Here is a 26290-nt window from a genome sequence, read left to right as displayed (position 1 = left end):
TGCGCTCATTGGACATTTTTTCATTCCAACTCTTGCGCTCATCAGCAAGAAGTTTAGCAAGGGTACGCACCTGTTTCAGCTGGGCAGCGGCAGCCCATTCAGAAGTCTGCTTCTGCTTCTCAAAAGCAGCCTTGTCCTTCTCGAGCTGCTCCGCACCCACACGAGCCGCCTCGACCAACTTCTCCGCCTCGGCCCGCATGCGAGCAGTTTCTTCCTCGCGGCGGCCCAGCACCTTATAATCTTCCAAAATGGCATTTGCCACAATGGAAGTCCCTACCAGCATTGATGAAAGCTGGTTAATACGCAGCTCTCGGGGCGCGGCACGGGCACGCTCGACTTCAAAAGGGGTGCCCAGACCACCCAAAATCTCCCTACATGCCGCAGGGTCGTTAGAAATATCGTCCCCCTGCATAACAGTCCAGAGGGGTCGGTGATACACCATACTGCGACCCGGGGAGTATGTGCGGTAGTAATACTCCAATTCAGACTCCCCAGGCTGAATTGGAGGCCCGTCATAACCCGCAGCACCAGCAGACGAGCCGCTACCCTTCTCCCCAGCAGGAGACTTCTGCGGCTCAGCATCCTGCTGCCGCACCTCAGCATCAGACTTCTGCTTACCGGCATCTGAGAACCTCAAGTTCAATCCATCACCCTCATCAGGAGAGATCAGATTGTCCGAGGAATCCACAGTGTCAAAAATCCGGTCAGCAGCCGTCTCCACCGTCTTCTCCAAGGGGGGCTCGCGAACCGGCCCAACAAAAGGGGCCGTAGGCTCCTTGGGCGCGACCGTCTCCTTCGATACACCCGCACCCGCAGCAGCGGAATGCGGAGGAGACGCAGGGAAGTCGAAGAAAGAATACCCCGCATCTCGGGATTCTGCAATACAAAGAGCATTTAATGAGTTTCCAACCCATTGTACATACAAAACAAGAAAAAGGGATATACTTACCAGCAGCAACTGCAGGTTTCTTCTGCACCGGAGCAACTCTCCTGGTCTGCAGTCTCCGCCTTTTCGGTTCACCACCACCAGCAGCTTTCTGCTCTGCCCCCTTTTCTCTCCAACAACGGGGGGAACCACAGCAGTTCCACCCGCAGCCGCACCACTACCTATAACACCCAAACCCTCAAGGGTGTCAGATACTACGACGTAATCGGTATATCCCCGAGAACAAGATTGATAGGTACCTGCGGCTTCAAAAACTGAAGAAGGGGCAGCTGAGCCTTCAACACTCCCCTTGCCACGACCCCGCACGGTTTTCTTCACGGTTTTCTTCTCCACAGTCTTTTTGGGGACGCGTTTCTCAAACTTCCCCAAATCCGCAAGGATACCTGGATTAACACAATCAACAGAACCAGTCAAAAAGATAAACTGAAAAAATTAATGCCACGTAAGACGTACCTCTTGCGTCTCCCGGAACCGGGGCATCCAGCACCGCTTTCGACGGCACGCGGAAGTTCTTCAGAATTTCAAGGTTGAAACCTTTCTTCAGCTCAACCGCAATCAGTTCAACCTGGCCCTTGAAATCGGGCTCAAACATCCTCCACAAGCCAACCGCATCCGCTGATACATGCATGCAGGTTATTACAAAGGCTTAGGAAATAAGGAAAATAACAAAGGGTAACGAGCTTACCACCACCCTGTTCCCGCAACACGGGCCTTTCCTTCCTATCCGGTCTGGAGAGCATCATCCGCAATATCCACAGTTGATCATTATCCAACTTCTTGAGTTCAATAGGCCGCAGCCTAGAGAACCAGTCCACGGTCTTTGCAGAAGCAACAGGAATATCTTCATCAGAAACTCCAACGTTGACATTCCTGAAAGACATGCTAGCATAGACCGCACAGGCTTTCACGTAGAAGAACCTCTTCTTCCAGCCTGTCACACCCTTAGGGGGTGTCATCAACTTCAGACTCCCATGCCTTTGAGTAAACGAGAAAAAACCGGTGTTCACCGTCAACTGGTAGAACCGCCGGAAATTCTCCACTGTAATGGGCAGGCCATGGGCACGGAATGTGTACTCAAAATTCCGAATTCGGAACATTCCGAAAGGACTAAGTTGGGAGATATGGAGGTGATAATACTCCAATACCTCCGCCACAAACACAGTCACCGGCAACCTAAGGTTGCCGTCGTTGAAAAAATCCGCCCACAAGGTTATATAACCGGCCGGAGCATCGGCACCGGTGTCCCCCACTTGTGGGTAAGTAGCATTCCAGTCTTTGGCAATCTGCACAGTGGCCATCAGGGTTTTAAAACCACCCTTTGACCACTTCAACACCGGTAACCCACCACCGGGAACGTCAACGTCATCATCTTCGTCTTCATCAGCCGATACTACCGGCTGTTCAGGGTTTTCACCCTCCACATTGTGTGGATTTGACGGTTCAGCCATCAGGAAATATCAGAAATATGGAGGAACGTGAGTCGAAAAACCAAAACCCTCACTGGAACTTCAAGAAATTTCGTCGGAGAAGACAAAGAACAAGTTTCTCTCACCGGCAAATTTTTGAAAATTTCAAACAAGTGAGGGGAAACCACGAACGGTTTCCCCTTATATACCCATCGCAATTAATGCGGAGGGAGAAATCAAATGATCACGTTCAAAAAGGGCGAATCGTATGACACCACGTGTCGAGCGCCGTTTTCGCTGACGGTTATCACGCGCGCGTGGCTGCCCACGCGCCTGACACAAGAGACGTTTACACTCTTCGCTACAGTGCATTTAATGCCTCGGGCAGTGCAAACGTCCTTTCATTTCAGCACATGCCAGGAAGATCTCACCAACTTCCACCAACTCACACGTGCGTCCAGCCACGTATGCAACAAAAAGCGACTACATTATCCAATTATACGCGGCATGCGGTTTCTCTGGTATACCGTACCATAACCCATACCGCATGTCGTTTTTTAACATACCCCTAAAAATAGGTAAAAATATATATCTCTACACTCTAAGGGGGTATAATACCTATCCGCACTACCCACGAGCACACGTGGAATATGCGGACATGCCACACACGAGCCCGTTCAAGTGTGTCAGATGCTCAGAACCAGCGCTGGCCGTTGGACTGAACCGCATCTCAGACACAGGGGAACCGTATTGCCTTCATTCTCTTCAAGCTTCAAATCCCTCCTGTCCGGTTCACAACCGCAGAGGGTACATGAACACCTTCTTTAACAAAAGGAAGGAAGGGAATGCACGCGAACGCACATCAGCAACCCTGTCTCCTGAACCTTCAAGAGCTACATCCGAGCCACACCCGCTTTGAGCAAATGTGGTAATGCAAAACCACAGACACTCAGGAGGAGCTACGGACATAACCATAGCTTCCGCAGAGTGGTTGCTACGGAAGAGCCAAGCTCACTCCACATCACCGAACAATGCTACTGCAAAGCAAACCCGGTATTGGAGCGGGAAGGTAAGTGGCTCCAAAACGAACGCAGAACAGCGCTCTAAATAAACCCTCGTCGAACAACAAGCATCCGAACAGCGGTAACAAGTCTGCTTATGACTTTGTTAGCCCGACTATGGGCCGCATAGAATAAACAATGGTGGGCATACCCTTGCCTATGACCATGTTTATTTACCCATAGTACGAATATACATTGTTCGACCAAACATGGCCAACAATGACGCAACGAGGTAACCGCAAAGAACGTGCGGTTACTAGAGAGCTATGACGATAAACACGAAAACCCAACAAAAAAAGGGATCGTCGTCTCATAACTCGATGCTGAACATAGAGCTTGAGCAAAGCACTTGCAAGTATCAACAACTTTTGATCCCAGTCTCGAAGATTGGTCCAAAAGTTTCTTTTCTTCTTCATGCACCAATTCAACAATTGATATGAAGAAAAGACCACCTTTAAAGGATGGGAAACCTCCACATATCTTCGAACCACCATCTCAGAGGTTGGTTCGAAGTTTGTGCAGCATTACTAACAAGGTCTCCAAGAGACCTTCGGCACAACAACAGGTGGCAGGCCACCTGGTGACATAAATCGGCTGAGAATCTCGCCTCAGACGAGATTCCTTCACCGATACGGAAGAGGCGTCAGATGACCCTTCCGGACCTCCAGCTTCATTTACATACAGAAAAGACCACACATGGTCTAGGATCTTCTCCAGACTCCAAACTACCTTCCAAACACCATAGTCCAGTACTCCTCCCACATACACCTTGTATGTGGCAGCAACACTAGACTGGGGGGACTTGAAGGGGTATGGTCCCAGATCTCGCGTCAGCATGGACCGCGAGTGACCATTACCCTTATCAAAACCCCCACTTACTAACAACCTACTTGTGCCCATGCGGGAACGCGTCGACACAAGGGTTGAATCCAATCTATCTAGTAACAAAGAAGGACTTACATGGAACAAGAGAACGGTAGAGTGATGCGACATAGCATCACATCTGGTGTATGAAAACGGAAGTATTCACAGCGATGCGGCATCGCACCGCATCCAGTGAACACTTCTATCAATACAGGAAAGCCTTACCTTAGGCATAAGAAGAAGATGAACGTAGCGGTACGGCTGACACCGCACCATACGGACATTTTCGTCACGACAAGGGATGCAGGCAAGACGACGATGCGGCTAGCACCGCATCTCGCGTATTCCTTGATCACAAGTAGGAGACGCGGTAACTTCAGATGTTACCGCACGTAGCGATGCGGCTTGCACCGCATCCTATGTACTCAAGCAAGTGGTACTGACACCACAGTGCAAGTGGCACCAATGGCAGTTACCTGTCAGAGCTACGTAAGCAATGGACTGACGTGGCATAACCTCCATAACCGACGAGCCTGACACACCTGAAAGGGTGCAGCACGTCGTCAGTCCATCCATCATCAGCCTCCTTCACTCCTCGGCTATAAATACCAACCCCAAACCAGGTTTGAGGTATCTTCTCACAACTCTCTCACTACTACTACTATCTTACTTTGCTTCCCAAGCAAACTACTGATTCTCACGCCGGAGAGTGGTAACAAGGAGCACCCCCCACCCCATCCTCCTTGTTACGAGTCACGGCTTGTTTCCTTGTGCAGGAGATCAACCACCGGTGATCCAGCCAGCGATCCTCGAGAGGAAGGGATTAACCCTTCTTGACGAGACCAGTGTGTTAACCCTGCCCGGTTAACCACTGTTTCATCAACGTTGGTGAGCATTCTTATGCCCAAGAGTCATTGGGTGACGACAGGGCCGGCCCGAAGGGTGTGCGTGATGGGCGATAGCTCAGGGCTCAAACCTATCGGGGGCCCAATTTTTTTTTTTTTTGTATTAGTTTTATACTGTAAAGTTAGAATATATACGTAATGAATCGGAAAAATATCATCTTCAAGCACTTGGTTTGGTGTTTGAAAGACAATTTAATAATGAGAACACACATGCTCTAATTCCAGCGTCCTCAGTTGGTTTCTCTTTTTGTTTCTTATCTATTTATATCTATTTATTAAATGCAAATGACATTAATTGTCTAATTTTGTCAAGTTACATTAAATGATTGGTGTTAGTTCAAATGACATTAATTCATTTTCATATACTTAAATGTTTTTATATGTATTCTTTTTTAAAAATTTATATTTAAAGGGCACGTATTTTCTGTTCGCACATGGCCTAAAGATTTTCGAACATTTTTGGAGACGGCTTTGAGTGACGAGCAACATGGGCGGAACTATAGTATTAGTAGCCGTAGCACGGGCTACGGCTCAACCTTGTATTTGTAGAGATATTTTTTATTTTATTTTTTCGATTTTATACAAAGGATACCCTTAAAAAGTACGAGGATACCCCTAACCAAAAAAATAAAATACTTGATTTTAGTAAAATCCAATTTTTCTTATAACCCCGTACATTTTACAACTCGAAAACTTGTAGAATAATTAAGCCCGAATGATAAAATAAGCCCAAATTAACAATAATAAAATTGAAAGGAGACCAAAAATATAATTGATAAAGTTAGCCCAAGACCCAAAATAAAAAAAAAAACTGGGCTACCCCTAAATTAATGGGCTGGCTCCGTCACTGACGAGCAACCCGCTTACCCGAAAATTATGTACAAAACTGATTAGGTATGCATGAGATATATTTCGTTAAAATGTATTATAAATGTTATATATTTTTGTTAAAAAATTATTGTAAATATTATATATATTTTTTCGTTTATGATGTTTAACATTTTATATCCCGTAAAAAGTTGGAACTTTGGGTAAAAAAAAAAGATTAGACAACGGATACGTTATTGTTACTAGACATAGACAGTTAGGATATGACTCTAACGCTATCATAGGAGTAAGTAAGAATGGGAGTAAGGCCATGATTAAGAAAACAATTTGTATTAGGTGCAAATAAATAGATGGACCGGTGTGTCAATAGAATTAGACTGAATTACATTACACTACATTACATTACATTACATTACATTACATTACACTCTCATAAAAACATAACAATAGTCAACTGAAAGACGTAAGGTAGTCAACCCTCGTGACGCGTGAAAACTCTCACTGCTCACCAACAACTATATACATACATTCACAAGGGTAGGGTGGCGAGAATATATACATACACATTTGCGTGCATCTTCTTCCCTCATAACAATAAATTTGCCAGTTGCAACACACTACACTCACATTCTCAAATCCACTGCTGTAGACTAACTCATCGGCGTTCAGTTTCCGGAAATGTGCAACCTCCGGTGGCTGTTTACTCTGTTTATCTGCTACGTATCGTTAACCGTTGCTCAACGATCTGCTCGTAAAACCAGCCCGTGGTTAACTTTGAAAGGTGATTAGTGATTTATCAACTGATTTTACTCGTTTTGTAAGTGATTTTCAGTTGTTGATTGTTGTGTTCAGATGATTGTTTCAGTTTTGGAGGAATTAGGCTTGAAGAGAGTGCGTGTGTGAGTTTTATGTAGTTTTACGCGTTTCTAGGGTTTAGAGTGTACAACGGATAGGTTTGAGTGTTAAAGGATTTGTGTGAATTTGTTGTCTGTTACTTTCTGATTATTATATGATTGTTTCGGTTTAGGAGGAGAATTAGGCTTCTGGAAGAGAGAATGTTTGAATTTTATGCGATTTTACTCGATTCTAGGGTTAGAGTAGTGTGGAGCAATTAACAAGGTTTAAGCAATCCAAGGATTTGTGTGAATGAGTTGTGAGTTTGTTGTCTGTTGCTTTCTGATTGTTATATAAATTCATCAACGGTGAATTGATTGTTTGAAGTTATGTAATTTATGATACTGGAAGTGTATTGTTAAAACTTTGGGGATTTGTGAAGCATGTTAATGAAAGAAGGTTGGATATGTTGGGAATTTCGAGCTATAAAACCGATCCAGACGTGCACTGGTTTAGGAGTGGATAGTTATGAATAATTAAATGCGTTTGTGATTTAGTTTTTAGGTATAATTATCATGTCCTATTTAATTGATTAGATAATTATCTAGCATCCTAAACGAGTTAGGTTTGGATCTCTTTAGGATGATTATGTGAACAATCCTAGTTATTGTATAACGCGTTAGGTTAGCTATATATACTGTGTATTGGGTAGGGATTTGTAATCATGTTTTTGAGTAGTTTTCTTGATCTAATAATATTGTGGGGGTTAGCCATAATTTTATGCTCATTTGAGCATCGATTGGGACTTGAGGATAGGATATCATGATTTGTTTTTATAAGCTTATTTCAATTTGGGAGGAATTAGGGCTGTGGAAGTGAGAATGTAGGTAATCTTGTGTTTAAACTCAGTTTAAGTGTACGACGAGCTTGAAAGAGATTTAATCAATCAATCAAGGGATTTGTGTAAATGAGCTGTGAATTTGTGATCTGTGACTTTCTGAAAGATCTATGCATGGAAGATTAGGCAGTTTCTGATAAGCTTAAATGGGTTAAGTGTATGATTCTTCTTTTAATATCGTAAACAGTGGATTGATTGCTTGAAGTTCTAAATTATTCAATATTTAACCAAATTACTAAATAGAACTGGTTTCGATAATTGTTTTCTATTGGTTTGGAGAACCAAGAACTTCTGAATCATGTAACTAGAAGTAATTATTCTGATAAATATAGTATACGGTCTAACAAGGTCTGCTTCAGTTAGATGGGACTATTAGAGTATTGGGTCCAATGCTTCATGTATATCATATTATTGGCGTATCTACTTTACATCATATAAAAATTTTAGAGTTGATTGATGCAAGTTGTCACCTGTGTGCATTTGGACTTCTGATACGAACTTTAGCTATGTTCTATAATCTGTATACTTTCTATAATTTGCAGGACACCGTCCTTTAGTCGTTGCACGTGGTGGGTTTTCAGGATTATTTCCTTCCTCAAGTATATATGCCTACGAACTTGCTTTGACCACCGGTGTATCCGACATGATCTTGTGGTGTGATGTACAACTCACTAAGGATAATGTCGGGATCTGCCTTCCACATCTTGATATAGCCAATGGTACAACGATTTCTTTAGTGCATGATAAGGGGAACAAAACCTACCCTGTGAATGGGGTGCTTACATCAGGATGGTTTTCTGTGGATTTCTCGTTTGATGAACTAAACAATGTATTCTGTAAGTTGAACTTATTATACTTGATCTTTCACAGTGTCAGTTATAATAAAATCTATTCTCTTTGACTTAAATTTATATTTAAGGTCCAAAAAGACTTTCATTGATACTATGTATGCTATACAAATGCACCCCTACTTACCATCCCGTTTGCAATGCAACAGTGGTACAGGACATCTTTTCTAGAAGTCCAGTTTTTGATGACTCGTTACAAATACTTACAGTTGAAGATGTTGTTAAGGAAGTGAAACCTTCTGGGTTGTGGTTGAACGTTCAGGTGATTATTGGTTTCTAACTTATATAACTGCATAAAGTTGCTAACTGTTTACATGTACGTGGAATGCGTTGTATGTTCGAAGATGGGCAACGGGATTGGGTTGGCACGTGTCATTTACACTACAGGTCAAAAATGGCAGGCAATGTTAGGTTGACATGGAAACACTTTTTTGTCTGTTTTTTTTAAATGACAAAATATTATTTATGCGTTGAAACGTATCACATCAAGGGAAAATGTTGAAGAAACCCTATGGACTTTTGCGGAACTTGTGCATGAGTCCCTGAGCTTCCTTTTTTGCATGATTAAGCTTGTAAACTCATACAAACTAACCACTCCTATTCTGCATAACATTTTGTTAAGCTTTATGAGTTAAAAGGTTAAATCGTGCAAAAATAAAGTCCAACAACTTGTGTACAACTTAAGCTGAAGTCCATTGTGTTTTCTCGATAACTACCTTACAAAAACAATATTAGCACAATGTTGATCTAAATTTATTTATTAAAACAAATTAGGTGGTTGTATGGATCAAAATTATATTTTGCACGTCTTCTGTCAGTTCGGCTCGTTTTCTGTCTAGCAGTGTTAGGTGACCCGTTTGAGATGAAACATAACCCAAAATGACCAATTCATATGTAAATGGGTAGAAATTGTGGCTTCTAAATCTAGTTACTAACGTTCGTTCTCTTTACACCTTTGCAGCATGCTGCATTCTATAGCCAACACAATTTGAGCATGAGACATTTTGTTATCAGCACATCAAGAAAAGCTATTATCAACTACATATCATCTCCTGAAGTTAACTTTCTGAGAAGTATCGTGACAAGATTCAAAGCAAGCAAAACCAAACTAGTATTCCGTTTCCTAGAACAAGATGAAACAGAACCGTCAACCAACCAAACATATGGTTCTCTTTTGACTAATCTTACTTTAATCAAGTCGTTTGCTTCCGCAATTCTAGTTCCTAAATCATATATTTGGCCTGTGGATAAAGATTTTTATCTGCAACCACCTACCTCATTGGTGTTAGATGCTCACAAGGAGGGCCTAGAAATTTTTGCTTCTGATTTTATGAATGATGTGTCGTTTGCATACAATTACAGTTATGACCCTGTAGCAGAGTATCTTTCTTTCGTTGATAACGGAAAATTCTCTGTGGACGGTGTGCTTTCTGACAACCCCATTACTCCATCTTTAACTTTTGGTAAGTTTATACACAAATTTCATTTCTTTTGTGATGTTTCTCTTTATATACTTTGAGCTACTTATGGAGCCAGGATTTTTTTTCATCATACATCATATGAACCCCATATGATAATATACGAGTCCATTTTTCTTTTCTGAATTGGTATTCTCTTAACCCTGCAGATTGCTTATCTCACCTGGGAAAAAACAAATTGCGACAAGGTCAGTGTTTTCAATAGTTTTTTCTTAGCGAATTGACCCAGTGGTTGATGTTTGAGAATGGCTAAGGCCGCAATTCTTATCTGTTTACCTATGAATGGGTCATTTGGTTATTGTTATTTCAAGCGGGTCAGATGGGTTAAGTGAAAAAAAAAGTTACCTAAATGGGCAACGGGTCAAAGTGTCAAGCGGATTGAAAGTCGCCAGAAGTTTATTTTAGTGCATACAATCTCTTAAACCGATCCGTTAAGACGGTTTTGGTTATTCGATTTTGATGGTTATAGCGGATCGGTTATGGGTCGGTTAACCGTGATTTTTGGCCTAGCTAAAAATAACTCAATTTGTTTAACCGTGAATTAAATTGTTTAATATTAAACTATTCTATATATTAGTATATTATATAGTACTAAAAAATACTTATAATTAAATTATTAATATTTTTTATTACCTTGTATTCAAACAATATGATATGATATAATGCATATATTCAAACAAACATTCAACCAAAACAATATGAGATAACCCATAAATTATAACAACCATTCAATAAAAAACATCAAATATTGAAAAAATGATGAAAAGTTCAAAATCCGACAAAGATTTTACGAAATGTCGGTTAGGTTATGGCGGGTATGGAAACGTTGATAACCATAACCGACCCGCTACTTTCGGTTTTTAGAAAACAATTAACCGACCTACGGTTTATTATTTGCCTATTTGGTTCAGTTTTGTCGGTTAATTCGGTTTTTTTGCACACCCCTAGTGTTTATGTAGTCATAATTAGCTCAGTTAATGGACAAAACAGGTTAGCGGGTCAAACCAACCCGGCCCAGCCTGTTTTGACCTGTACGTAAAACGACCTTTTCATCCTGAACAGTTTTGATCTGTTACCCCGCCCACCCATCTAATGTAAATTTGGACTGACTTATAGCTTCTGCTTTGTCCTTCTTTTAGAAAAACCATTAATCATCACATCTGAAGGAGCAAGTGGAGACTACCCTGGTTGTACTGATTTAGCATATAAAAAAGCTGTTTCTGATGGCGCTGATATTATTGACTGCCCTGTTCAAATTACAAGTGATGGAATACCGATTTGTTTAGGTTCTATAAACCTCCTTGAAAGAACAACAGTTGCACAATCAGGTTTTAACAACCTTACATTACTCGTTCCTGAGCTTCATCAAGGTTCTGGAATATTTACCTTCAGCCTCACTTGGAGCCAGATTCAGAGCTTGAGACGTAAGTATATAATTCACCATTTCTGTTTTATTTTGTATATGCCGAATGGGTTACGCCTGCACGTTGCAGCGGTTCGGTTTTGAATAAAATTTATATAGAAGATAAAAATAAGAGCATTGCAACGGTAGATTCGGAATTTTATAAAACATTAAATTTGAAAAGAAACAAAATATGTTACATTGATCAAACCCATATGAATGAATACCAATACGATGCCATGTGGTTTAGTTAAAAAGAGAATGGGTCAATTGAGTTGAAAATTTCCAAAGTTTTGTTTTCCATGCACACAACTTCCTAAATCATTTTATTCAAATATTAGGATTATATTGTAATCATAATTAATGTAGTCATTATAGTTGTGTATAATTGTAAATGTTTTTTAAAGAAAAAAAAAGTTTTAGTTTTTTTTTTTTTTTTGAAAATAAAACTTCATTAAAAACAAACCTCCGACCCAAACGGGCAAAAGGCCAATGCAAAACAGAATCCCCGACCCAAACGGGCAAAGGACATAACTACAACATATACATAGGAAATTTACACCATTCCTTCCAACATATATATTTACATGACGATCTATTTTTTAACCATCCAAAACCTCTCGTTTTAATATATATCAAAATCTCTTGAGAGCTTCTCCTGATCTTATTGAACACCAAATCATTTCTTGCCTTCTATATGCACCAACATGAGATAATAACCAATCCCCGTAAAATCTTCTTCATTTTATTTCCTTCTTGATTAAAATTATGGATATCCAACAAATCTTTGAATTCGAAAGCGAATATCGGGGGAATGTTGCACCAAGTGGTCAACCCATCCCGGACACCCCGTTGGACCCATACTGAAACATGACCCATTTAATTTTTTTTTTTTTTTTTTTTGACTCTTTACCCAACCTGCAGTCCTGCATGTACTTGAGCATCCTTTCTGTTTGACTTTACAGTTTAAAGCCAAATAATCCAAACTTTATCTTTATTTAACTAAAAACTTTACTAGAAGTGAAGTTTTATGTTAAATGCACATCAATAAGATAAAAACCATCACTTGGATTACCGAAAAAGATTTGACCAGAGCTTCAGTTACGCTTGTTTCGGAAATCCGGAAACATTTTTGACACTTGGCATGGACCCTGATTCGTCTTCTGATCTTCCAAACAATTTTTCATTGTAAATGTTATTTTTTCAATTAATAAATAATTCTCAATATTTGTGTCTTTCTACATTTCTCTTACTCATCTCTCTATTCTTGTTTCTTTTTTTTTTTCTTTCTTTATGTTGTTAGCTGCAATCTCCAACACATATTCAAACGAATCTCTGCTTCGGAATCCAAAATTTAAGAATGATGGAAACTTTATGACGTTGGCCAACTTTCTGCACCTTGCAAGTAATGCTACATCTATTTCTGGTGTCTTGATCAACATTAAGGTGAGTCTATGCTCTCCGTTTCGTTTTGTTCATCTAATAGTTTATTTTATTTCAAAATACTACATGCTTATAAAATCCCCCAAAAGAAAACTTCGTAATTTTATAACCTCCTTCATCGTTTTTTTTCAGGCATCTAGATTATCATAATTATATCTTGTGTAATAATTATGAATGCAATATTTAATTTAAATTTAAAGATGGACAGGGTCAACCAGACCTGATCCAACCTGTTGTAGTTTAACAATTGCAGGCGTTGTCCTTTAACTAACGAAATTACACTGGATGTCCTTTATGTTATAGTTTCTCATCATGTGGTGTCCTTTTGCTCAACCCAGTTAACTTTTTGTGTTAACTCTTAACATGTCCACTCACATAAGGGTATAATGGTTATTTTCACTTAAAATATATCTTCCTCTCGAAGTTTCACAGGCCTTTTTTTATTTATTAAGCGAAAACAACCATTATGCCCTCATGTGAGTGGTACGTGTTAAGATTTAACAGAAAAATTAACTGGGTTAAGACAAAAGGACACCGCACGACAGAGAAACTGTAACATAAAGGACATTCGGTGTAATTTCGTCAGTTAAAGGACAGCGCCTGCGATTTTGCTCAGACTTAAAGGACGTAAAATACAATTTACCCTATTAAAAAAAACCTAACACGTTTTTGGTTATTTAACATCCAGAATGCACCATACCTAGCAGCAAATCAAGGATTCAGCATTGTAGATGCAGTGACGGAAGTACTGAATAAATCTACTTACAAAGATCAAAAAAACAAGAAAATATTAATCCAGTCTTCTGATGGCGGGGTTTTGAAACTATTCAAGGCAAAAAGCAACAGGCACGAGCTTGTTTACGAAGTTAATGAAAACATTCGTGATGCCCTAAATTCAACAATTTCAGAAATCAGCGAGATTGCTAATTCTGTTGTTGTTGGTAAAGATTCGATCTTCCCTAAAAATGCAGGATTTCTTATTGGTCAAACTGATGTTGTGACCAAGCTTCAAGCATTTAAGCTCCCGGTTTACGTGCAGATTATGAATAATGAGTTCCTTTCACAGCCATGGGACTTCTTTTCTGACCCGTATGTTGAAATAAATACATATGTAGTGGTAGCTAATGTCGACGGCGTTGTTACAGATTATCCAGCTACTGCAGCCCGTTACAGACGTAAGTTTTTTATATTTCAGTATATTCGTTAATTATTAGTCGTATGATGCTGTTATGTGAAGAATTAGACGAGAGATAAGAACATTATTATGTACACGTGGAAAGATGGACGGGTTGGGTGGGTCCGGTTATTACTTTGTATAATCCTTTCATCAAAAACATTCTGTTATTTTCTAAAAAGAAAAATGAAGACGTAATTTTTATTGCTACTCATTTTAAGTTGGATGTTTGTTTAAAATTCTATTGTGTTCATCTTTGTTTAATGTTAAAATTTAATTTGAACTATAAATATTTGAAAATTTTGTTATGTTATATATTTTTATATTATTTATTACATCATCTGGTTTGATCGGCCCGACCAGTGAACCAGTAAGGTGTCCGGTTCGCTATCTGATCCGGTTCTGAAAACATTGGTCAGTCGGATTGGGTTGACCTGCAAGCATTTTTATCTACTTTTTAATATTCTTATATAAATAACCAGTGTGTTGATTATGATGACAAAAACAATGTAATTAGTAATAATATTTTAATAATCTAAGTATTTATAAAACAGGTGTAACATGTCACAACAAGTAATTATCTAGTACGAGTTGCAAAAGGTCGTGTGACTCCATAAACACTTATATTCAGTTTTTCCTTTTCTAATTTTATAAATAATTAACGTGTTAAATAGGACTACAAAAACTGTATTATTATAATAGTAAATCTAAATTTTTTCAATAGACGATTTAGGAGGCTTTATGTATTTGAAAACAACTTGAACGCCTTTCAGCAATTTTTTTTCACAACTGCAGGGAACCGGTGTTCAGGATTACCATCAGATCAGATCCCACCATACATGGAACCTTCGAAACCAGGCCAGTTACTGGATTTCATGACACCACAGTTAATGCCACCAGCTGAGGCCCCCAACCCCATCCTAACCGATGCTGACGTAGCAGATGCACCTATCCCTCCTGCCACAAAGAAAGCACCTCCGCCATCTGGTAATTCAACATCACCTAGTGGTCAACCACCTAAAGCCACCGCCAGGGTCCTGCTGTCTTCTTTGATCACCGTCGCGGTTATCTTTCTCATGGTTTGAAATGATGTATTGGCGATTACATGGTTAGTTTTGATTTATAACTATATTTACAACCATTATGTGTTGCCTTTATAATGCACTAATTAATAAATAGCAATGAAAATAGTTCATACAAGATATTGATGATGGTATATATTTCTACAACACAGACAAGTTTTTATTAGGTGTCAAGTAAATCATTATATCTTTTTGATCAATTAGGTGTCAAGTAAATCATTGTATCTTTTTGATCAAAATATTCCCTATTTTTGGGTTAATACTTAATACCATAATACCATAAAGAACCAACAGGTCAAAGTTTGATGAAGTGACTAAAATATATCAACCCAATTTTGAGTATATTTAAACAGGTCAAAGTTTGATGAAGTGACGTTCTAAGTGTTTTAGAATGCTTTGTATGATTTTTTTTTATGGATAGCGGAGCTAGAACTTCCTGTTCGGGGGCATCATAAGACTCTCTTCTCTACCTATTACAACCAAGAGATCCAACTCATGTCTTTTTCTATAAAATAAATAAAGAAAAACTCAACTCCTATATGTATATAAAACTAACAAGTTTAGATAACCAAGGGTTAGACGCTCTTGACCCTTCCTTGGTTACGCGAATTTATATTTCAAGTAATCAAATTTGAGATGAGGTGGTGTTTCAAGTACACTTGCGTTTTAAACAAGCTTACCGACTAATGCCTACACGTATGTAATGATTGTTATGATAACAAACACGTATACATTATAATCAGTTTTTAGGATAATGTTGTAATCACGTGAAGTTTGATTTCTCATCAAAACTAGTCTCTATGTTGTGTTTAACACTGTATAATCAGTTTTCAAAATTATAAGAACATCATGAAGAAAACAAATTGCCATTCAAACCAATGTGGGACAAGTCACATACCTTGCAATGGTATTAGTCCATAACAACCGACCCTCCTTAAGGGCCAACGTCCTCGTTGGTCACGGCTGGCTCTTTCCAGGCCACCACTCCGAGTCTCGTTGGTCACGGCTGGCTCTCTCCAGGCCACCACTCCGTGGGCCACCACTCCGAGTTCTGACTCTGACAACAATTGGTGTGTCTGAATTGATTGTGCGTTATCTCTTGTTGATTTTTCTATGCGATCTAATCCTTGTTGACGAGTTGCCATTTTAGGTTTAAATTGATTGGATCGAAGATCAATTGATGAATTGAATTGAAATGGAACTGAAATTGAACGAAAGAATGATCAATTTCTAGGGTTTTGAAACGAAACAAATGGAAGTTGATCGAACTAATGATCAATTTCAATGAATTGAACAAAACGGTAATCTGTAGTGACGAATTGAATGCAGAATGCGATGAATTAGAGACTGAATCAAGAGCGTTCCGAGAATTGAACAGCTCTGATACCACTGTTACGATAAAATGAAGAAGAAGAAGACAGTTTGAGGGAAAACTTGTTCATTTCATCGATACCTCAACAACCAACCTCCTAACAGTATTTAACTAACTTCCGTTACAAGTTCTCCTAACAACTAACCCCTACAGCTGAATATTTTGACATTATTAGTCCCTGCACTACAAACAAGTATTACAAGTATGAAAAATGACTAACAAGCCCCTGAACTATTTATTCATAAAACAAAATAAAACCCTAACATTCCTTTTTTTAAACTGCTACTTTCTATTAGACAGCCAAAAACACTGCTAACAAGAAGCTAGCAAGGTGTCACGGAGTAACTTCTGACTCTCGTGTAGCGACTTAGACTTGATCTAAGTTAAGCTTTTGTGCCCAACGATGGAAGTGTTTTGTGTGAATCAATTGATGTTTGCAAGTGATGTTTACAAAGAAACAACTTAGTATTGATCACAAGAAGTTTTACAAGAGTGTGTTTACAAGTACAAGTATGTTAACTTGCTATAATGTTGGGTGATCTCCAAATGAGACCCCGTCATCCTATTTATACTAGTCCTTTCTAGTTCTAGAGAATTCCATCTAGATAATTCTACTCATAATATCTTGGATATTTATAAGTTGATTTTTAGAGCCTTCTTGCAAAATATCAAGTGTTTTCAAGGTGTTTCTAGAGAATTCTTGGCTGATCTAGAGTCTTCCGATGGTGCCAAGATGTTCCAGCAACTTGTAGGCTGTTCCGGAAACTTCCGGGCAGCCCTAGATGCTTCTTTAGTGTTCCGGAATCTTCCGGAACTCGCGAAAAAAATCCTGTATTTAGGCGGATCGTGACATTCTCCCCCACCTAAATTCACGACGCCCTCGTCGTGTCACTTACGTGGTTGTTGCTTTGTTCTCACGATCTGCATGGCGGATATGGTTTTGCCTCGGTGCCTTGTATCCGTCTCCATGGGTGCCGTGTGAACCTCCTTGTCCTTGATGAGGTACAAGGTGTTGAGGAATGCATCGGGGATGGCGTTGGACCTATCGAAGAATGCCAACCCGAGCACAATTTTGTAGTCGTCCATGGGAACGACTGAGAAAGTGATTTTGCCCTTCCATGTCCCGATCTTGGCTTTGGCGTTATAGGTTATGCCTTCGATTGACTTAGGTTCACCGCCAACGGTCTTCATCATTAGTCCTTCTTTGGTAGTGATCCGCAAACCAAGTCTTTTGGCCTCGTCCCGGGTAATGAAATTGTGACTGGCTCCGGTATCGATTAAGGCTTTTGCTTGTTCTCCGGTAATCTCAAGGGTTACAAACCGAAGACCTTTTGGCTCTCCATTTGAATGACTAACCTTGGCTTTTCTCGAGGGGTCATGAACCATTTTTAACGGCTTCCTTTGGGTTAGACTTAAAGCATTGAGGGCTTGAAGTTGCATTGCTCCTAGACGAGCCTCCTCGCTATCTTCGGCTTCATCATCTTCAGTCCTAATAAGGGCTGTTAACTTAGACTTCTTTGGACAATCGTGTGCATCGTGCGACCCTTCTCAAATGAAGCATCCTCTCCTTGCGGGCTGGTTGCTATTATATCTTGGGGGTTTTGGACCTTCCGTCCTTCGAGTGTAACTTGGTTTTGCTCCCCCACCTATGTCGTCATCACGTTCTTCGACTACGGGTTTAGTTGGACGTTTTTCCTTAAGATCGATCAAGCTTTCAACTACGGCGATGGCAGTAGCTAAATCTTGAGCATTGCGACGATCCAATTCTGTTCTAGCCCAATATTGTAGCCCGTCGAGGAAGTAGAAAAGGGAGTCCTTTTCCGACAGATCGGGGATTTCAAGGACAAGTGTCGTGAATTCTTTGACATAGTCCTTGAGGGTTCCGGTATGCTTGAGCTTTCTCAGTTTGCTCCTAGCTTCGTGCTCAGCATTGACCGGGTAAAATTGTTTCTTTAGTTCTTGGACAAATTCAGCCCAAGTGTTAATAGTGCACGTACCTTTGGTGATGTCCGTGTATCGACGTCTCCACCATAGTGTTGCCGTGTCTTTTAGGTACATGCTGGCCGTCTTGATTTTGGTGTCATCGTCCTTGATTTGCACTCCACCCAAGTATTGTTCCATCTCCCATACGAAGTCGTCAACCGCTCGTGCTTCTTTTTTGCCAAGGAATGGAGATGGTTTTGGGATCTCCACCCTAGGGGTGAAGAGATCGGTGTTGGCTGAATGCACAACTACTTGCTTATTTTCCTTTACTTTAGCTTCCAGGTCCAAGAAGCTTCGATGACAATCACGAATACTATTCTCCACCTCGTTTCGTAGCTTCGACATTTCCTCCTTAAACAATGTCGTAAGCTCGTGACGCCAAACTCCCATGAGAGACTTGACGTCGTCTTTGAAAGTTTCGAAATCAGTTTCCAACGCTTGTACTCGTTGGAATGCAAGATCGAGCTGCGCACCTAATTCAGTGACCGCCACCCCGGTGTCACCAATGCGCTTGTCATATGTTGCCTCTCGTTCTTTCTTAGTGGTGCGTCTTTCATCGCCTTTTGTTTCGGTTGCCATCCCGAATGAATCGTCCCGCTCTGATACCACTTGTCACGGAGTAACTTCTGACTCTCGTGTAGCGACTTAGACTTGATCTAAGTTAAGCTTTTGTGCCTAACGATGGAAGTGTTTTGTGTGAATCAATTAATGTTTGCAAGTGTTGTTTACAAAGAAACAACTTAGTATTGATCACAAGAAGTTTTACAAGAGTGTGTTTACAAGTACAAGTATGTTAACTTGCTATAATGTTGGGTGATCTCCAAATGAGACCCCATCATCCTATTTATACTAGTCCTTTCTAGTTCTAGAGAATTCCATCTAGATAATTCTACACATAATATCTTGGATATTTATAAGTTGATTTCTAGAGCCTTCTTGCAAAATATCAAGTGTTTTCAAGGTGTTTCTAGAGAATTCTTGGCTGATCTAGAGTCTTCCGATGGTGCCAAGATGTTCCAGCAACTTGTAGGCTGTTCCGGAAACTTCCGGGCAGCCCTAGATGCTTCTTTAGTGTTCCGGAATCTTCCGGAACTCGCGAAAAAAATTCTGTATTTAGGCGGATCGTGACAAAGGGCTAGCAAAACAAAGGCTAAAAACCCTAACCTTCTAACCACTAACCAACACTATTTAAGTAGGGGTGAAGAAAAACCAATAAATCAAAGCGAATGATAAAAAAATTTAATGTTTGTTACCCAAACCTTGGGCCATAAACAAAGTAAATAAACTAGTTTTGTTGACATCGCGCATTGCTTTGAAACGGAGCAAATAATAATGTAAAACAAACGTTATTTGAAAATGAAGCATGTTGTTTAGAAAGTCAAGCCGTCAGAATTGGTTTAGTTTATCATTATACCATTTTACTATACCAGATAAATACTCTGTTTTGAATACTACTTCATTTTTAACAAAACTTATACCGGAATGTTAAGAAGAAGAAATTAAAATTTTTAGAAAGAAAATTAACGAACTTAACTTATTAGAGAAATCTTAGATTATGTAAATTATGTGATAAAGGAAATATGATTTAAAAAATAAAAAAGAATTATTAAAAAAAAAAGAAATGATAGGTTTTTTGAGGGGTTTTTTGTAGGGTATACCTTTTTTTTTGTAGGGAGGGTTATGTTTTTGGGTGGTGGCGGTGTGGGGGTTCATTGTTTCTTTTTAATGTTCATTGGTTTTAATGGTTCTCGCCCTAAAGTTGGTTCTCGCATGAACCCTACTATATATATATATATATATATATATATATATATATATATATATATATATATAGTGAAAGTGTAAAATACAATATCCCTTAACGTACAATACGTACAATATAGTGAAATCACATGTTATAAAATAGCATGGATGAAATCACATGTGATAATTTTGATGAAATCGCATGTTGTTTTTTTGTAACAATTTCGCATGTGATAATTTTGATGAAATCGCATGTTGGTTTTTTGTAACAATTTCGCATGTGGTAATTTTGATGAAATCGCATGTTAAAAAACCAACATGCGAAATTGTTACAAAAAAAAACATGCGATTCAATGTGGGATGAAGATCTGACGGCTGAGATGATCGCGTATGTAATGTACGATAAGGGCATTTGTACGTTAACCTAACCCTGTATATATATATATATATATATATATATATATATATAGAGAGAGAGAGAGAGAGAGTAGGAGTTGGGTAGAAAGTGTATTTTTCCTAGAAAGTCTAGGAAGCAATGAGAATTGGACATGTGGCATTGAGTTATTTTAACTAGAAGGGCAATTATGTAATTTCACATTTTAATTTTATTTTTGGAATTCATATTTCATTAACTAATATTGCATGATCTCGAAGGTAACTGATTATGTCCATGATTTTCGGAATTTTGGTTGTGTTTCGAATCCAAATCTCATCCAAATCATATGTATATACAATTCTTTCTATTGTTTTCTTCTTCACCAGCAGTATTCGTATTCAATAAATTTTTCAAAGAGAATAATCATGGCTTCAAACACACTTGTTGATTGTGGAGATGGTTATTAACATTTAACTGCAAAACCATCAGCTTGTTCTTGGTGATGTGTTTTAACAGCAAGCAGATTCATACAGTTGTGTTTTAGCATTCAGATTCATACAGTTGTGTTTTAACAGCAAGCAGATTCATACAGTTGTGTTTTAGCATTCAGATTCATACAGTTGTGTTTTAACAGCAATCAGATTCATACAGCTGTGTTTTAGCATTCAGATTCATACAGTTGTGTTTTAACAGCAAGCAAATTCATACAGTTGTGTTTTAGATTCATATATATATAGTGGTGATCCTACGGAAAGTGTGTTTTTCCTAGAAAGTCTAGGAAGCGATCTGGGCCATCCAGGTGTGTTTAATGGTTGAGATCATCTTGGTGGCATTTTGGTAATATGTGTTTCTAAAAAATAGGATTATTTAATTAATTAGGGGTAGATATGTCATTTAGCTTGTTTTAAATATGGAAATAATTGTCATTCCATAACTGTTATGGGTCATTTTCTGAGTATACATATCTTGACTAATATCCCGCTTGTAATTGTTTATTTATGACCAGGATGCTGGACGAGGATATTGCTAACATCCCGGGCGATATCCTGAGGTTGAGTAAATTAAACACGTGCAGGTTAATGGTTATAAGCTACTAACGGTCATCAGGACTTCTTCTCCTAAAGACTCGGGCGAATTTGTTATGAGGAAGCCGTTGAAGCCGAAAGACTTGGTCCTCAACGTTCAAGTGGGAATATTCGTTGGATCCCGGGAGTTTAGGATAGTTTGTTATATTATCTTTACTATAAATAGATGTAGTGGATCAGTTTAAGGCACACACTTTTTTACACGAACACTTCCATACACTCTTGCTCTCTAGCTCACAGCAATCACTACATTTGTACTCAGATCACATTGTAACACTTAGTCGATCCGCACCACATCCTGCACTGTATCCTGATTTTTGAAGCAATAAGAAGAACAAGGCAGCTGCGATTGTCAGCTCCCGAGGTTTTAAGCCGGCGATCTAGATTGATCAAGGGCTTTCCTCGTACATCTCGTGTTATTTACTTTACTTTTTGCTCATTGTTTGATCAATAATACAGCTCAATATCTTGAGTCGTATCCTGAACACTGATTTTATAAACAACTTAACAAGCACATTTTCAGCAACACTTTCCAGCACACTACCTCACTTAACTAATTTGATCACTAAATTGCTTAGGTAATTTTTGACCAAAACAATTTGGCGCCCACCGTGGGGCAAGTGGTGCTCTCTTTACTAAAAATCTTTATCAAATCGCTAATCAGTTTTCTGTTTTCAAAACTTTTTACCACATTGTCCATAATGGCCTCAAGATCAAACATGAGTTCCTCTACTGTGTCTGCTATGGCTTCTGCTACTACTGGTCCAGTGCTTCCACCACCTCCTCCAAGGATGCAATCTTCTTCGCAACCTCAGGACGTGATCCCTACCCGGACTGTTCAGGGATCTGCTCCGATTTTGGCTTCTAATGATGAAATCCTAACCTTATTTGGGAGTGTGCAGGAACAAATGAGGCAGCAACAAGAAACAAACCAGATGCTGTTAAGGGAGATACAACTCCTGAAGTCCGGCTCGAGCAGACCTGCTGAGGATATCGTCACTCCATTACAGCCCAGAGCTTTGAACTTTAGTTCAGCCGTGTTTACTGAGGATAATAGGGGGAATATTGTGCCCAGCCTCCCTCAGAATCCTACTCCTGAAATACCCTCCTCGGTTAGGATGTCTACCGTGAGGAGCTCAGGATATGTTTCGGGATATGGGCAGAATCCTCCGACTGGTAACGTATCTAATAATAATAATACTATTACCACTAACAGTGTTGGATCTTTGCAGGATACAACTGTAACGTCAGAATTATCCAGGGAGCTTCAGAAATTAAAGGATATGATATCCAGTGTACCTGGAGTGGTGCAGCCAATTCCTGAAGTATCCCAAGATAGCCACAGGATATCTCGGTTCGTGCATCCTATATGTGATGCTGAAATCCCGAAAAGATTTCAGACTCCGAATATGAAGCTTTACGACGGAACCACGGATCCTGAAGAGCATATTGCCCGGTATAGGGAAAGGATGGAGATCAACCCTATCCCTCCGGATCTCAAGGAAGCTTGCCTGTGCAAGGGTTTCGGTTCTACTTTGACAGGATCAGCCTTGAAATGGCTGTTAAATGTTCCTCCGCATTCGATTACATCATTTGCCCACTTAGTCAATTTATTTAGTAGTCAATTTTCTTGCAGTCGGAGTTTTGAAAAACTAACCAGTGATCTTTACAGGGTAACTCAAGGACCTCAGGAATCCTTGAGGGATTATGTGAACAAATTCAATCGAGAATCCTTGGATATCCCACATCTTGATGTTGCAACAGCTGTGCAAGCCTTTAAGATGGGGTTGCAAAAGGACTCTCAGTTTTATCAGGATCTTGTAATGAATCCCTGCAGGAATCTTGATGAGGCTTGTAATAGGGCTCTGAGATATATTAGATTGGAGGATGACAAGAAAATGCAAGAGAGGATGAATGCATCCTCATCGTACGAATCGACTAACAGGAAATCAGAGTCCTCATATAAGCCATATCGCTCCAAGCCATATGGCAGAAATGATAACAAGAGAGTGAATGCTGTTGAAGACGAGGATCCTGAGGAATATCCTGAATTATCTGAATATTGTTTTTCTGTTAATATACCTGAACTAATGTATGCTATGCAGGGTCTGGGAGATAAAGCCAGGTGGCCTCAGAAGAATCAACAAAAAGCCGATTGGAAGGATAAATCCAAATGGTGTGCCTTCCATGAGGATTTTGGACATGTTACGGAGGATTGCATTGCTTTGAGGAAGGAAATAAGCTATCTTCTAAGCAAGGGATATCTAAAAGATCTCTTGGGCAGAAAAAAGAACAAAGGACAGGATACTGAAAAGGATCCTGAGCGAACGGCCTCACCTCCCCCGGATGCCAAGATAATCAACTTTATTTTGGGAGGATCCGATATTTGTGGGACTTCGTATTCAGCGGCAAAGAGACATGCAAAAGAAGCTAAGGCTGAGAGGGGAGACAAACCTATCAAGATGACTACCCTCACAACTGACAAAATGATCACATTTGACGCTGATGACAGGGATACTGTCCAGGATCCTCACCATGATGCTCTGGTAATAACGTTATATGTGGCTAACCATTTTGTACGCAGGATACTGGTTGATAACGGCAGTTCCGTCAACATAATCCAACTGGAGACTCTGAAGAGAATGAATGTATCTCCAATGGATATCACTTCGAAGTCTACTGTGCTCGTTGGTTTCAGTGGAGAAGCTAGGAACACAGTGGGAGAGATAAAGCTGCCCGTATATGTCGAAGGAGTCAACAAGATGCAACGTTTCTGTGTGATGGATTCTCTATCCTGCTATAACATCATCCTCAGAAGACCGTGGATTCACGATATGAAGGCCGTTCCATCAATATATCACCAATGCATTAAGATCCCTACCCCTTGGGGAGTTGTCAAAATCGATAGTGATCAGCAAGAAGCAAAAGAATGTTACTCATCCTCAATGAAATCCTCGGCCAAACCAAGTCCAGCATAGCAATTAAAGATGCGGGCCAGGGATATCGTGGAGACTTCGGAGCAGGATGTGAAAAGAGTAATCCTGGACCAGGATAATCCTGATATCTCGGTGCTCGTAGGAACCAATATCCCTCAGGATATTGAAGAACAATTAACTAACTTTCTGAAATGCAGGATGTCTACATTCGCATGGAAGCATGAGGATATGACAGGTATATCAAAAGACATTATTACTCACAAGCTTGGAATTGACAGGTCGTACAAGCCTATACAACAAAAGAGAAGGAAATTCGCCCCTGAACGGAATGCAATTATCCAAGAGGAAGTTGAAAGATTATTGAAGTCTAGAATGATTAGAGAAGTCAAATTCCCTAGATGGCTAGCAAATGTGGTAGTGGTTCAAAAGAAGAATGGGAAGTGGAGAGTCTGTGTAGACTACACAGACCTGAACAAAGCTTGTCCAAAAGACCCATTCCCTCTGCCTCATATAGACTCGATGGTGGACGCCACTGCCGGCCACGAAATGTTAACCTTCATGGATGCATCCTCAGGATTCCAGCAGATTCAAATGGAACCTTCAGACCAGGAGGATACTGCTTTCATGACACCAACAGGTATTTACTTATACTGCTATGCCTTTTGGTTTAAAAAATGCAGGTGCGACGTACCAGAGATTGGTGAACATGATGTTCAAAGACAAACTGGGGGACACCATGGAAGTGTATATCGATGATATGGTGGTGAAATCTAAAAAGGCTGAGGATCACCTCCAGGATATCAAGGGAGCATTTGATATCCTGGATCAATACAACATGAAGCTGAATCCTGCTAAATGCCATTTCGGAGTGGGGGCAGGAAAGTTTCTTGGATACATGGTGACAAAAAGAGGGATAGAGGCGAGCCCGGAGCAGATTAAAGCTATCTTGAATATAAAATCACCCTCGAACATGAAGGATGTTCAGCGGTTAACAGGACGTGTGGCAGCCCTGAATAAGTTCATTTCAAGATCCTCGGAAAAGTGTAAAGAATTCTATGATATCCTGAAAAAGAATAAGAAATTTGAATGGGGCGAGAAGCATGAAGCAGCCCTACGGGATTTGAAGCAGTATCTCTCAACCGCGCCTCTATTGATGAAGCCTGAAGATGGTGAACCATTATCCCTGTATCTTGCAGTATCAGGGAATGCAGTAAGTGCGGTACTCGTAAAGGATCATGAAGGTCGGCAGTATCCTGTTTATTATGTTAGCAAAAGTTTGTTAAATGCTGAAACTAGATATTCTCACCTAGAAAAACTAATATTGGCTCTAGTAATGGCATCAACAAAGCTTAGACATTATTTTGAAACACATAGGATTCATGTTAAAACTAATTATCCTATTAAGAATGTGCTTAGGAAACCGGAGATGTCGGGTAGAATGGCTAAGTGGTCGGTAAAATTAAGTGCCTATGATTTAGTATATGAACCTAGAAATGTAATAAAGTCTCAGGCTCTAGCAGACTTTGTGGCTGATTTCAGTAGTGATATTCAAAATAAAGTAGACCTAGAAGTGCAACAACTAGGAGAGAACTTAGAATCCTGGATATTATATACTGATGGTGCATC

At 39.8% G+C, this 26290-nt stretch overlaps 1 protein-coding gene across 1 annotated transcript; it reads left to right on the top strand.

Annotated features, from left to right (window-relative positions):
- The first annotated feature begins 6558 nt into the window (after positions 1-6558).
- LOC110873567 (glycerophosphodiester phosphodiesterase GDPDL3) lies at positions 6559-15303 on the top strand. Its single transcript, XM_022122517.2, has 9 exons — positions 6559-6791; positions 8285-8578; positions 8740-8852; positions 9552-10053; positions 10218-10256; positions 11208-11492; positions 12774-12916; positions 13602-14088; positions 14883-15303. Exons 1-9 carry the CDS (start codon positions 6689-6691, stop codon positions 15170-15172), a joined length of 2256 nt encoding a protein of 751 aa, XP_021978209.1. The 5' UTR covers positions 6559-6688; the 3' UTR covers positions 15173-15303.
- Positions 15304-26290: the final 10987 nt, after the last annotated feature.

Source organism: Helianthus annuus, chromosome 8 (genome assembly GCF_002127325.2).
Source record: "Helianthus annuus cultivar XRQ/B chromosome 8, HanXRQr2.0-SUNRISE, whole genome shotgun sequence".
NCBI classification, from domain to species: domain Eukaryota; kingdom Viridiplantae; phylum Streptophyta; class Magnoliopsida; order Asterales; family Asteraceae; genus Helianthus; species Helianthus annuus.
Note: the sequence above shows the minus strand (reverse complement) of the source record. Positions and strands in the feature narration are given on the sequence as shown.